Source organism: Pagrus pagrus (assembly GCF_965226575.1).
Source record: "Pagrus pagrus genome assembly, chromosome: 9".
NCBI classification, from domain to species: domain Eukaryota; kingdom Metazoa; phylum Chordata; class Actinopteri; order Spariformes; family Sparidae; genus Pagrus; species Pagrus pagrus.
In genome coordinates, this window is record NC_140193.1 from 18,300,689 (window position 1) to 18,315,406 (window position 14,718).

At 43.2% G+C, this 14,718-nt stretch overlaps 1 protein-coding gene across 2 annotated transcripts in view; it reads left to right on the forward strand.

The window, feature by feature from the left end:
* Nucleotides 1-14,718, forward strand: part of LOC311262773 (ATP-binding cassette sub-family C member 4-like) — a 41,871-nt gene that overhangs the window by 4,135 nt on the left and 23,018 nt on the right. For both annotated transcript variants that reach the window (XM_084362480.1, XM_084362481.1), the window contains 13 exons: nucleotides 918-1,167; nucleotides 1,266-1,373; nucleotides 1,492-1,581; nucleotides 2,295-2,486; nucleotides 2,620-2,714; nucleotides 2,797-2,883; nucleotides 2,986-3,082; nucleotides 3,625-3,828; nucleotides 3,973-4,104; nucleotides 4,250-4,287; nucleotides 4,581-4,675; nucleotides 5,111-5,257; nucleotides 11,853-11,932. In XM_084362480.1, the coding sequence (XP_084218606.1) occupies nucleotides 918-1,167; nucleotides 1,266-1,373; nucleotides 1,492-1,581; nucleotides 2,295-2,486; nucleotides 2,620-2,714; nucleotides 2,797-2,883; nucleotides 2,986-3,082; nucleotides 3,625-3,828; nucleotides 3,973-4,104; nucleotides 4,250-4,287; nucleotides 4,581-4,675; nucleotides 5,111-5,257; nucleotides 11,853-11,932 (1,615 nt within the window). The remainder of the gene's footprint in view (nucleotides 1-917; nucleotides 1,168-1,265; nucleotides 1,374-1,491; nucleotides 1,582-2,294; nucleotides 2,487-2,619; nucleotides 2,715-2,796; nucleotides 2,884-2,985; nucleotides 3,083-3,624; nucleotides 3,829-3,972; nucleotides 4,105-4,249; nucleotides 4,288-4,580; nucleotides 4,676-5,110; nucleotides 5,258-11,852; nucleotides 11,933-14,718) is intronic.

Here is a 14,718-nt window from a genome sequence, read left to right on the forward strand (position 1 = left end):
AAGGCTAACGTTACAGCTCAGTCAAGAAGGCTAACGTTACAGCTCAGTCGAGGAGGCTAACGTTACAGCTCAGTCAAGAAGGCTAACGTAACAGCTTAGTCAAGAAGGCTAATGTAACAGCTCAGTCAAGAAGGCTAACGTAACAGCTCAGTCGAGGAGGCTAACGTTACAGCTCAGTCAAGAAGGCTAACGTTACAGCTCAGTCGAGGAGGCTAACATTACAGCTCAGTCGCGAAGGCTAACGTAACAGCTCAGTCGCGAAGGCTAACGTAACAGCTGAGTCGAGAAGGCTAATGTAACAGCTCAGTCGAGAAGGCTAACGTTACAGCTCAGTCGAGGAGGCTAACATTACAGCTCAGTCAAGAAGGCTAACGTAACAGCTCAGTCGAGAAGGCTAACGTAACAGCTCAGTCGAGAAGGCCAACGTTAAGCTCAGTCAAGAAGGCTAACGTAACAGCTCAGTCGAGGAGGCTAACATTACAGCTCAGTCAAGAAGGCTAACGCTACAGCTCAGTCGAGAAGGCCAACGTTAAGCTCAGTCAAGAAGGCTATGTAACAGCTCAGTCGAGGAGGCTAACATTACAGCTCAGTCAAGAAGGCTAACGCTACAGCTCAGTCAAGAAGGCTAATGTTATAGCTCAGTCAAGAAGGCTAACGCTACAGCTCAGTCAAGAAGGCTAATATTATAGCTCAGTCAAGAAGGCTAACATTCCAGCTCAGTCAAGAAGGCTAACGTTATAGCTCAATCAAGAAGGCTATGTAACAGCTCAGTCGAGGAGGCTAACCTTATAGCTCAACAGAGGAGGTTAATGTTACAGTTTAGCTAAGGACATTAATGTTATATGTATATTTGAGTTTTGGGGTGAACCGTTCCTTTAAACAGGATTCACTGACAACATGTCTTGTTATTGTTACAGAAAGGAAATCTCCAAAATCATGAAAAGCTCCTACTTGCGGGGCCTGAACATGGCGTCTTTCTTTGTGGCCATCAAGATCATTGTCTTCATCACTGTCCTTGTCTACGTACTGACAGGAAACCACTTGTCTGCTAGCAAAGTCTTTATGGCAGTTTCCCTCTACGGAGCGGTCAGACTCACCATCACGCTCTTCTTTCCCTATGCCATCGAGAAGGTCTCCGAGTCTCTCATCAGCATTAGAAGGATTAAAGTAAATACACCACAGACTTGGGCCATATTTTGAACCAGTGTGTGTGAATTACTATCTACGGAAACTGATACACTGAATGTGATTTTTTTTCCTCTCAGAGTTTTCTTCTGCTGGATGAAATAGACCCTCAACATCAGTGGCTTCCTGTGGCGGAGAAGAAGGACTGTATGGTGAAGATTCAGGATTTAATCTGCTACTGGGATAAGGTGAGAGTTATTGTGGACAGTGTGCAACAATCCTTAGACCTGAGCTGCATAAGTGAACCAGACTTGAACAAGGTACTGCATAGTTACTACTTGGCATTTAATTAACTTTTCCTTACAGATGCTAGAGGCTCCAACTTTACACAACGTGTCTTTCACAGTGAAGCCAGAGCAGCTCCTGGCAGTAATTGGACCCGTTGGTGCTGGAAAGGTCAGGTCTGTTCTAGTTCTAGCCTTAGGTTAATAGTCACGCACACATGGTTGTAAAGCGGACACGTGTTAAATAACTCAAAATAGTTAAAAATGAAATGTTATCAACTGTATTACTTACAGCAGTATAGTGTTGAGTCAGTGCCAGCAGCCAGCAGTTGAATGCCATATAAAAGGCCCCAGGGACCATTAAAATAATATTGATGGCATGATAGCAAGGCTAGCATTTCTTCGTTAGTTGCTAGCTGCTAGATAGTTAGCTTGTGTGCAGGCAGCAGAATTGATTTTGTATTCATTTTCGTTTTTGTTTTATTAATTGTCTTATTGGACAACACACTGGCTTTCTTCCTTTGGATGAAAAGATTATCTCCCTTGTGTCTGACTGGAGCTGGAGCTCGGAGACGATTAGCTTAGCTTGGCTCAAAGGCAGGGATAGCTACAGCTACAGCTAGCTTGGCTCTTTCCAGAGTTTTAAGATACAAGCTCATTAACTAACATGTATCTAAGTGTGTTGTTTGTTTAATTTATACACACACAGAAACAACAGTTTGTGGTGACACAGGGAGGTAGGCCAAAGTGCTGCAGCTTGTTTATGCTACGCTAAGCTACCTGCCTCCTGCCTCCAGCTCCATCCTTAGTTCCAGTGGTTTCGCTCTTCTCATCCAACTCTCAGCAGGAAAGTGATTTTTTTTATTCTGTGTTTGTGCACGTCAGTCCTCACTCCTCAGTGCCATCCTGGGAGAACTGAGTCAGGAAAGTGGCGTGGTCAAGGTCAGAGGAGAGCTGACATACACGTCTCAGCAGGCCTGGATTTTACCTGGCACGATTCGAAGCAACATCCTTTTTGGCAAAGCGCTCAACCCCCAGAAGTATGAGCGAGTTCTGAGAGCCTGCGCCCTCAAGAGAGTGAGAAGCACCTTGAGTCATGTTCTTGATAATAACGTGTCCCGCTTCATTGTCATACTGTGTAGTTTAGTTGATAGAAAGCACATCTAGCTTGTTCTAAGTCTGGTAAGGGTTGCATTTGGACCCTGTTCAGGACATGGACCTGTTGCCAGGTGGTGACTTGGCGATGGTTGGGGACAGAGGGGCCAACCTCAGTGGAGGCCAGAAGGCAAGGGTCAGCTTGGCGAGGTGTGCTGGATAACAAAACAGAAATGCACTTTTCCTTTGGTGTCCATTATCTCTGATAACTTGCATATGTGTGTATTTTTAGAGCCGTGTATCAGGATGCAGATATCTACCTTCTGGATGACCCACTCAGTGCTGTGGATGCTGAGGTGGGAAGGCACCTTTTTGAAGAGTAAGTCTTGTTGTTTTCCAGTGAAACTAACGTACCAGGTTAACGGATGATTTATTATTGTGTTGTTAGAATGTCTGCGTTAAAAATATGTGTTTTCTTCAGGTGCATCTGTGGACTTTTGAGGAAGAAGCCCCGTATCTTGGTCACTCATCAGCTCCAGTATCTGAAGGCTGCCGATGAAATTGTTGTCTTAAAGGAGGTGTGTGTGTGTGTGTGTGTGTGTGTGTGCGCGTGTATATTTGTTTGTGTTTGTAAGAGTTTACATGTAAAGGGAACTGCTCGTTACTGATGCTCCATTTATGCTCCGTATAGTTGCTAATCAAATAGTTTCTTTTTGCTGTCTTTTGTTTGGTGCTGGGCAGGTCGTGTTTCATTGGTCTACTTAAAAACATGTGCTTGCCGGTCTTACAAACAGGCTCGATGATAACAGCTCGTCAACCACACAGTATATGTGAGATTTGTAAAACAATCAGCTAAAAGACTTTTCTGTGGGCAGGCGACCCAATAACCACAATAAATGTTCGCGATGTAAGTTTCTTCAAGCATTTATTTGTTGATACATTTCTTTAGGTTCAGTTTTCAATTTCAAGTTGTGGCAACCTTGTGCCTATGGTGTGCTCGGCTAACAACCGGCTAACGACCGGCTTACAGAGTTATCATGTCACTTACAGATGCTGCCATTTCCATGACTTTGTGTGAGCTCTCGAGCTGCTAACTGCCTCTCTTTTCTGTCGTTGTCAGGGTCAGATGGTGGCACGAGGGACCTACAGTGAGTTGCAGGGCTCTGGACTCGACTTCACCTCTCTGCTTAGTAAAGATGAGGAGGTCCAGGAGGAGGAGAGGCAGGGCACGACCCCCGTCTCTGTCTCCCACTCACTGTCCTCTATGTCCTCGCTGTCCTCCTCCAAGTACTCTTTGATTGAGGGAGCAGATCCACTGGCAGTGGTGGGTATATTTAGAAACATGTCTTGTTGTGCACTCCATCAGCCGCTAGAGGGCAGAAGGTGCTCATCTTTTCCTCGCTGCTCATTACAGCCTGATGTGAAGTGTCGCTGGATGACTGGCATTGACTCTAGTGTCTATCTGTAGGTAGTGCAACCAACGGAGGAGGAACACCGCTCAGAGGGAAACATCGGCCTGCGTATGTATGTCAAGTATTTCAAGGCTGGCGCTAACTTCCTGGTGCTCCTGGTGCTCATTTTACTCAATGCTCTGGCACATGTGAGTTCATCTTCTACAATTCATTTAATGCCTGTTTTCTTTCAATTTTAGGAAAATTTAAGACATAATTGATCTATTTTTTATCTATTTAATGATGTTAATATCAACCATTTTGGTAAATGTTTTAATTTCTTTGTTTGTTTAGATTACATTTGTTCTGCAGGACTGGTGGCTCGCTTGCTGGTGAGATGTTTTTTTTATTTTTTATTTTAAACCCTGTAAAATCATGAGAAAAGCAGCTTTTCTTAAGCTAAACTGGAATATTTTCTCAGACTGGAAATGGTTGATGATTTAATAGAAGACGACTGAACCAAAACATTTTTTTCTTTGTATTATCTGTCACTTGTTGAAACTGACCTTGTGCTTCAGGATAAGAGGAATGTGTTTTGTATAGTGTCTCTATGTTGCAGCTTTCTTTCTTTCGTTGTGTTTATTTGTCCTTGTGGATTTGTGGTTCCTTTGTGGCTGATTCACAGGGCCTCTGAACAGACGCACATCAATGTGACAGGGCACCTCAATGGCAGCTTCCCTCAGCAGCTGGACCTTGACCTGTACCTAGGTGTTTACGCAGGTGAAGCTCACTGAGCGCACATTGCTTTTTTTGTGTACTGTTGAGGCTGTGAATACGCCAGGCATTCAATGAACAGATCCACAGTTCTTTGGCTGTGGCCCAAGGCCTTCAAGGCCCAGTGTATGTGTACATGGGCCTCAGCTGTACAGGGAGATAGCCGTGCCTTTCTAGTTCTCGGCTCTTGGGTTGTTCTGATTGTCTCCCTGTGACTCCCAGCCTCTTCACCTTTTCAAGCTTTGTATACACAGTGGTAGATCAGCATTCAAGACAAAAAAAACCCATCATTGAAGGAAAAACTTAAGTGGAATATATCTCCTTTTTTTTGTATTATTCAGCGTTCTTAATAATGGCCCCTTGAATGCATAGCTGACCTTGGAACAGGCACAAGGATAGCATTGTAGAGTGCTGATGGATTTCTTTTTTTCTGTGCTTCAGGTTTAACAGCTACTTCGGTAGTGTTTGGCTTCCTACGTAGCTTGCTCTTCTTTAATGTCCTGGTGAGCTCGGCCCAAACCCTGCACAACAGCATGTTCGACGCCATCCTCAGGACCCCGGTGCACTTTTTTGACGTCAACCCGATTGGTAAGTGGCTGTCCTCCTCACCAAGGTCCCATTTAAAATAACTGATGACTAATAATCGGTTTTACAGCACGGTATGATGTGAGATGTTAACATTCAGGTGGACCTGCTGGAGAAGTTCTGACGTCTCACCACTAGAGAGCAGACTGTTACTTAATTTGTCGTGTTTAGGTCCACTTTACTAACATCCATATGCTTACCTTAAATAGTTTGTCATTGCCATGAAGTTCTATATGATATGATAACATACATTTTGAAGTATCACAAATGTCATTAAAAATTGTAATAATTTTATTATATTAGAATAATAATTAATATTATCACAACATTGTTAAAAATTGTCAATCTAATTTATGTTTAAATTGATTTAGTAGCTGATAATTATTAATTAGAGGATCTAATATGAGCTGTAATATAAAACGGTACTGCTGCACTGGTTCAGGCTGAACTGTGTTTTTCTGTCCGTGGGATTTATGGGATTTAGTATCTGACTGTAGATGATATGGCGTCTTAAAAGTCGCTGCTGATAAGTGAAGCCAGTGTAACCAAGAGGCCAATTCAGCCATAAAAAAAACATGTGATATGACTTCATATATGGCCGTGAAGTATTTAAATGTAAAGAGAGCCCTATCGTTTTTATTGTGAGCCTGAACAAAAAGCAAACAATCATATTGAATAAATACTGTTTGCACTAGATCTTGGACAGTGTTGTGTTTGGACTACAGAGCTGTGTCAATACAGATGTATTTGTCTTGCACGCTGTATCAGAAATCTTCGATTATTTCATTAGCTTTGTAGGCTGTAGCTGCCAGGTCAATGGAGTGGGCAGATGGACATGATTTTAAAAGTGAGCAAACACTCTAAATACGTCTGACTTTACTCAGGGAGGGCTGCTGTTTTTTTTTTTTTCTCTGTCTCTCCAGGCGTGTTTCGCACCACCTTTCAAAACAGAAACCAATAAAAACAGAAAGCGAGATTTGTTGAAAGCTTGTTTTGCTCTCCTTGTTTTTTTTATGCCTATGATTTTATGGTATTAATTAAAGACCTCTTTTAATTAGGTGAAGTAGTGTCACTACAATCTGTCATTCATATCCAAAGTCAACTGTCAAGTGGCCCACTTTGATAACTTTAATTTTTCTGGAGCATTGTTCACCTGTCAGAAGATAATTACTCAGCCTAATCTCTTCATAGTGACATGCATGTACAACACAATCAGCTCGGGTGGGAATTCTCAACAAGAAGGGGAACTTGTATCTGTATAATGAGTCATAATAAGCCGGTAACACAAGTCTAAATATGATTTGAGGGTGTTCAGGAGCTTGCGGTTTCTCCTGGCATTAGAAGTGGGTGTAGCGACAAAGCTTTCCTTTGCAGAGCTGTGTTTGGAGCAAACACCACAGGTCTTAATCTTTGGCTTTTGTTTTTACTGCTGCCGCTGCGGTATGCATTGGGCTACCTGACGGCTTATCTGGGTGTGCCTTGCTCGGCAATCTACGCACGGGAGGAGGACAAACACTTTGAATAATGTAATAATCTGTTTAATAGCGCAGCAAAGGAGAGGCTTAACAGACACTGCTATCTGATTGCTGTTGTGCTGCTATCAGTAAGCATTGTATGACCAGTCCAGTCATTACAGCTTGGCCTCCAGGCTGGCAAACAGCACTGTGTGTCTGACTGGATTTATAGACAACTGTCCCAGAGAGAGAGAGTATCTTTTGTCCTTTGTCCAACCAGCAGTAGATTAAACATGAACATGACCTTTTTTTTTTATCTACACAATATAAATAAGTTTCATTCATTTCTGGTATTTTTTTCTGTTATTCTATTATTTCTGATCTTCTCCTGAATTTTTTCTTGTGGAGTTTATTCACCGATCAGTTGAGTGAAACAGAAAAGACTGGGACAAAGACAGCTTTCCATCTTTCTTTCTTAAAGGTGCACTGTGTAGTTATGGGGGAGACATTTTAATCAGAAGAGAAAGATCTTCATTGACTAATTTTTTGTAATATAATAATAAACAAGCTCTCTTTGTTTTCATGATTGTATAAACAAACTGACCTTAAAGGACAAACACAATTTCATACTGTTTTACTTTGTTTATATGTGGCGGACCCTGCCACCCTTCCTGTATCAAACAGTGTTCTGCGGACATTATTTTCCTCTGAGAACAGCTTGTTTATTCTGTTATGGAAAAAAATAAAAATATTTCAGAGTTTGTATTATTACCTCATTAATATTGTAAATATAAAAATTCTGTGTTTGAATTTCTTCTCTTCAAACTACACAGCGCCCCTTTAATGTTTTGCTGCCATCACAGCTGCTCCCACATCCACCACTGTCTCGCAATAAGTGCGAGCAATTTGTAACCGTGTGTTCTTAAGGATTTGACAACTGTTTACATGTGTAAGTGACAGGTGCGCCGCTGCTGAACAGGGCCCAGTGTTTGATAGCTTGTCCACAGAGTTAAAGGTTACCATTTCAAGCGTCACTGCACAAAGGTCTTATTTGTTATTCTGTGAATGTGGTTTGTAACAATAGAGCACAGCAGAGGTGAATTATGATTGATGGAGAGGCATTGTAGCTCCCTGTATCAGCCTCTGCGCCCTTCGAATCATGTTCCTGTGTTATCTTTTGTGCTGTGTGGAAATATTTGATTTCCAACTTGGGGCTTTTGGTGATTAAAACCTTTATATTTTGTAACAATACCATGTGATAGATTTTGATATCGATATCTAGATGATAACGCTACGGAGTGGCATTTCCTCTCTTATGTGAATTTATATAAATTGTTGCTCAATTTTAGCAATATGTACAGTCTTATTACAGCTGTTCATCCAAATGTGATCCAGTTAAAGCAGCACAGACAGCAGTGGATGTGTTGAGCTGATGTTGATCCCTGTAATTTAGTGTCATTGAGTGGGCTAATCCCCTCAGAGACTGCAGGCCAGGGCTTCAGCTCATCAGCACAGTCGAGGAGTGGAGTTTCAGTCAACACACACACACTCACTCATACACTCCTACCGTCCCCCCTTTCACGTCGGCATAGTGGGCCATCTCGCTTGCTAGGCGTCACTCAGTTGCTGTTGACGCAGGGAACATTAGATCTTCTGTAGTCGGTGATGTGAGATTCTAATTGTGTCTACAGAGGCAATGTTTTTAATGTCTGTATTTCAGGTCTGGGATGCAAGAGTGTTAAGAGCGAAGTGGAGAAAGTACTGCAGAGAGGATGATGATATCGAGGTGTGTAAATTGAATGTGGAGATGGAGCCGTGTGTGTGTGTGCAGTATGGCTGATAGGGCTCCCCCTCGCTCTGCACTTCCACTATTTAATTGCATGAAAGGGAAGGAGAGGAGATTGCAGGAGCCTGGCGGTGTGAGCGAAGAGAATGGATTTAGAATGTATTAGTATTGGCAGCAAGGCGCCGGCGGTGGGAGGCTGCCCCAGGCCCCTGGGCCCTTCATGGAAGTGCAGGTGAGCTGTGCCACCTCCAGCCTTGGCACCCCCTTCCCCAGTATTCCTTCATTATCGCACTTGCCTCACTGAAAGGCCCCTCCGACTGCACTGGGGCCCACACATGGCGCGGCTCTGAGTTGTCCCCTTATCTTGATGTTTACAGGGAACAGCGATTTGCCACACGCCCCTTTCGAGCCGGACCCCACTGTTCCACTTCTTTAAGTGTGATTCGGGGGCCCTGCTCACCTAATATCTCCTCCTAAGGAGCCACCTTAGTTGGGAGGGCTTGATATTTCCTGAGCCTGAAAAAGTGGTGCAAATCACCCCTGGAGTCTTAAACCATGAGAAATTGTTTGATACTAATGCTGCTGATATCCTGAAACGTCTATACCCCTCTCGACACAATAGGTGATATTGTTGACAACCACCCATAGTGATTGAAGCCATTGTCCCACACCGATCTTACCTCATAGGCATTTCCATGCAGTGAATGTCTTTGTGTAACTGCATCACTGTAATGTATCCCCTCTATAGTCTGCGCAGGATGGAGAAGGGTCTCTTTACCTCATCCCCTCTGAAAGTCTGTGTTAACTGAGCCGCTTGTCAAACAGCTGATAGCTGACTGATGTTCTCTGCTCCAACACCCTCCAACCATGGTATGATGTAACCCGGAGAAACCTATCCTTTTCTTATTGGCATTGTTTGTCAGATATGCATGAATTTGGGTCATCTATGGCTTAGACAGTGAAATTACATAAAATATTATTGGATCTTCCGCAAACACAGTTTGACAAGTACTCCCCCCATTCCCACACTAAAGCAGCAATATTCGACACAAGCATAGTAGCAGCTTTACCCCCTTCGCTCGAACCCTCCCCTCGGGATGTCTGTATGCTAAAGGGGCACTCACACTGTGAATAAGATTAGTCTGCCTCCAAGTGTACAACATGCTTACGCCACTTGACTTTGAATCAGTACTGATTTGGAGCATTGCTGGGTTGTTGCGGGGAATAATGCTCTGGCTGGGTTTATGCAATGGCTGTTATGGGGAGCCCGGCCTCGTCTGCATGCATGTTTTTAGGCGGGAGCGGCATTTTGGATAAAGCTGTAAGCTGCTTACGGCCGTGGAGAGAGGTGATTACAGGGCCCACCTCCGTAGGACTGACTGGGAGGCTGGGAGGCAACTTTTAGGTCAGTGGTGCCACGGCTCCGCCACGCCTCCGGAGTGCCATACCGCCACATTGTGCCAAGATGTTCCCTCTCTCCCTCGGTCCCGTACCAAGTCCCACCCTGTTTCACGGCTGATTCTGCGAGGCTAGATAAACTCATCTGCATGCTCGCACAGTTAGTTTCACTTTATCAGGGGTTGTACCCTAAATATGTGAGCGCTGCTTTATTTATATTCTCCTCAGACAGATATCATTGTTTGCTTAGTGATGTGTCACCGTGAGAGACAATGGGTTGCTTAAGCACAGTATGAAACATTATGACACTATTTTGGAGGCGCTTTGACAGGGAATATACGCTTTAGACTGCACACACAGCAGATCCACACTCAATCGTGTCTTTCAACTCGAGCCCAGTTCTAGTAGTGGCGACGCTGGCACCGCTCCGGTACTTTATGTCTGCCACTGAGAGTCTGAGGGCTTCCTTCAGGGACAGAGATAGAGAAAGGTTTTCTGTCTTGCCTGCCTTTAGGTAGTGTAGTGTGGGGATTTGCTATCACTGACCCTGCAGTAAACAGTGTGTGAAAGCAGCTGGAGTGTAATCTTATGTGCTGTGGGATCAGAATAGGGGGAGCAAAGTTACTAAAAGGAGCCAGAATAAAGGGACTGCCACAGCACCTGCAGAGCACCAGACAAAAATAATGAACACCTGAGCAGATTGGAGGCAACTCAATTAACGTCACTGACACTGCCAGTCAGAACATAAAGGGCAGGTACGCGGCTTCTGTTGCCCTTTTGTTTCCAAACAAAAGGTTCCCTCACGTATTCAGCCAAGAGTAGGGCAGTCTTTATGTAATGTTAGACAAATAATGACTCATTGTTTAATCTAGATAGGCCTGTGTTTATCATCGAATATCACACTCAATGTATAAGCTCTTTGCTGTTAAATTGGTGGAGACTTTGGTAACAGTTACTCAATAGTGGAGTGAGACTTAAAGGTGCAGTATGTAGTTATGGAGAAGACATTTTAATCAGAATTCATTCATTCATTCATTCATCATTGACTGATTATTTTTATGCCTAAACCAACTTAATAACTGAACACAATTTCATACGGTTTTACTTTGTTTATATGTGGCGGACCCTGCCACCTTTCTAGCTTCCAACACTGTTCTGGGGACCTTATTTTCCTCTGAGAACAGCTTGTTTATTGAGTTATGGAAATTTTTTTTGAGTTTGTATTATTACCTCATTAATATTGTAAATATTAAAATTCTGAGTTTGAATTTTTCCTGTTTTTTCCTCCTTTTTCCTTTCCTGGTCAATAAAGAATATCTAACTATTTTTAGCGGGTACTTTGTAGTTTTGAAGAAGAAATTCAGACCAAGAATTGTAATATTTACAATATTAATGAGGTGATAATACAAACTCAGAAATATTATTTTTTTCACAAGCTGTTCTCAGAGGAAAATAAGATCCCAAGAACACTGTTTGAAGCTAGAAAAAGGTGGCGGGGTCCGCCAAATATAAACACAGTACAACAGTATGAAACTGTGTTGTTCTTTAAGGTCATGTTGATGAAGGTTCTCAGTCATCCAGGTCATGGTAACTCTAAGTGCTGTATCATAGGCAACTGGACGTATTTCAGTTTCTTGAAGACGTTTCACCTTCATCCAAGAGGCTTCTTCAGTTCCTTAAATAATCCTTTAAGGTCAGTTTGTTTATTCAGTTTATTCAGTCATGAAAACAAAGGGAGTTTGTATATTTATGTTGTTTAGGCATAATAAAAATCAGTTAATGATTAAAATGTCTTCCCCAAAACTACATTAAATAAAGTGTTCTTTAATTTTTACCAATATCATTCCGATTCACTTGACATCTCTATAACCAATAAAACAGAACTCTGCTGTCAATTATGTGATTCAATCTTAAATCTACTCTAATGTCATCTAATCTGTCCCCTTGTGTTGTTTCCCAGGAAGAATCCTCAACAGGTTTTCGAAGGACATCGGTTACCTGGACTCTCTGCTCCCATGGACGTTTGTGGACTTTATCCAGGTGAGTCTCACCTCGGCAGGTTTGGTCGCTGGCGCTGCAGCAAGGGAAGGCCATTTCATGCCTGGCTAAACCTGCTTTGTGGTCCGGGTCCCCTAATCTGGAAACAATTACTGTAGGATTACCCGCCAGCGCAGCCCAGCGCCTGCACAGATTTAATAAAAGTGTGCACATAGGCTGAGGGCGTGGCTCCCCCCTCAGTGTGACACAACAGAAGCGGCATCTTCAGAGAATGTGTATGGAGACTAAGCAAGTGATTGGGAGAGAGAAAGGTACCAAAGAGGAAATAAAGGCCACAGGATGATGGGTGTGATGTGGAGGAAAAACAGCGGGGAAGGAGGAGGGGAGGGCGACAAGGATGATGCGTTGAGTGGCAAAGAGAAGAAGAAGTGTGAGCAGCAGGCGTACGATGTGTTTGCAGGAGTGGTAGAGGGGGAAGGGGGACAGGTCAGTTGGAACATATCCAGAGCGCGACTTGCCCCCTCTCAGCGCAATTCCCCTAATGCTCCACAGTCTTACAGGCCTTGGTAGCCAACGGCCACCCTGGTGTATAACCAGGTTGGGTTACCGAATGCCACCCTGCCGCCTGTGACAGCCATCTCCCACGAAAAGCCCGCGGAGAAGAGCCAGCTCATGCACCTAGCGCCACAAAGAAGGGAATGTTTGCCGCACAATTCGAGGTAGAGGAGCAGGCGTGGCTCTTTGGTTAGGGCCAAAGAATAGAACAAAGGCACGCTGAAAATGAATCCCCCCTCCACAATGCCTGAGTGATGTTTGTGGCAGATACCCATCTCACAGTAGACAAAAGCCATCTTAAATGCTCAAAGCACAAAAGATCATATGCACAAAAGCTTTTTGTCTGCTATAGTTTCCCTCATTTTGATAATAAGGTGAATAATGGCCGGAGTGAAATAATAACTTTGTAGAAGGCCCTCAGCTCCAACTTAAACCAGTGAAAGTAGACTAGGTCATCACAGAAAAGAGACTTTGTTGCACACTGTACTTCATATATGAGTTATTAGTTATAGTGAAATACAAGACCATGCTCCTGTGTAGAAGTCAATGATTGCATTTCACAACTGAAGAATGAACTGTCGTATTAAGACTAGATATTTTGTGCTTTTGCTTTTGAAGGAGCACAAACTGGGAAGTGATTGTGCTCACTGACAAAGGTGGTGTCCTTCGGACAAAACACTTTTGTTTATTGCCGCTCTCTGCTCTTGTTTGCAGGTGTCTTTCATGGAGTGGCCTTTAATGCTTTCAGGAAGGACGATTTTCACTCTTTTTATCAAAGTATTAGCTGCGCAGAAAAGCTGCTGATCCCGACCATTGTTGCTCATTCGCGGAGGGACATTTCCCCATAGTCATTGTTTAAATGGTTGTCAGTGGGGAATAAAGTGAAACTTCATAAACAATGCCCTAACTGGTTTATCTCCCTCTATGGGGAGAGGCCGCTTCTGTGCTGGGGGATTTGCACCAGAGCCTCCCCCCCATTATGGTGGAGTAAGCACTTCACAGCCCCTCAGCACTGCCCCCATACCCGCCTAACAAGGGGATTCCCTCAAGCTGGGCGAACCTGGTTACACCCCAGAGCCCTATTTTTTTCACAGGTCTCATTTAGTAGTAATTTAGTGTATTGGGAAATAGGCTCTTTCTCTCCCCTCTTTATGGTCAGGGGACAATGACAGAAATGTCAATTAAAAACACCTCAGGCTTCGGGGACTGTCGGCTTTTGTGTAGACTTGACCTTTAAATCCTGGGTTGCCTCTATTTTCAGAGAGGGGGGCAGAGGAGGAGGGCAAGACAATGCGGGGTTAGTACAGGGGTCTTTCAGGGGAGGATTCTGTGTGAAGGCTCTTGACCAAGTCACACCACTAACTGTGGGGTCCACATTCATAGGTCTTCTTAACCGTGCATGCAAATTCAGTTTGTATGCTAAGCAGTGATGGAATGTAACTAGGTCCATTTACTCAAGTACTGTACTTTTTTATTAATTTTTTATCATTTTTTTTGGCCTTTGTATGGCTTTATTGATGAGACAGCTTCAGAGAGATGACAGGAAACAGGGTGAGAGAGAGGGGGGGTGGCATACAGCAAAGGGCCCAGGCTGGACTCGAACCCCGGGCCGCTGCAGCGAGGGCAAAGCCTCTGCACATGGGACGCCCGCTGTACCAACTGAGTGAATGGGCGCCCCTTCACTTGTATTTTTGATACTTGAATACATCTAACATAAGATACTTTAAAGACTTTTATCCAAGTGTGACTTTTGGCTATTTTTGGCTACAACGCCGTCAATTTATCACAAACATTCAACATCAACACATCTGGAGATACGTGGTTTTCACTGGGCGGGGAGGTAAACTGAAAAGTAAAGCATAAAGCATAAAGTTGCATAAAATGGAAATACTTAGTAAAGCACATTGAAATCGTTCCGGTACAATACTTAAGTAAATGTACTTTCCACGTTGAAAACACTGTAAAATGATTATACTGTCGTCAAGAAAAAAAAAAAAATACAAGATAAGTGTTTTGTAATCATCTCAATTACACAAAGAACTTTGTGGAGTTTCCACTGATGTAAGTATGTATATTTACTCAAGTACAGTACTCAAGTACAATTTAGAGGTGGTTTCACTTTCCATTTTCTGCTACTTTATACTTCCACTACACAAAATTTTGTAGGCAAATATTGTACTTTTCACTCTACTACATTTATTTTATAGCTTTAGTTACTAGTTACTTTACAGATTACATGCTGCATCAGAGCCAGATATATGTATAAGTTACTT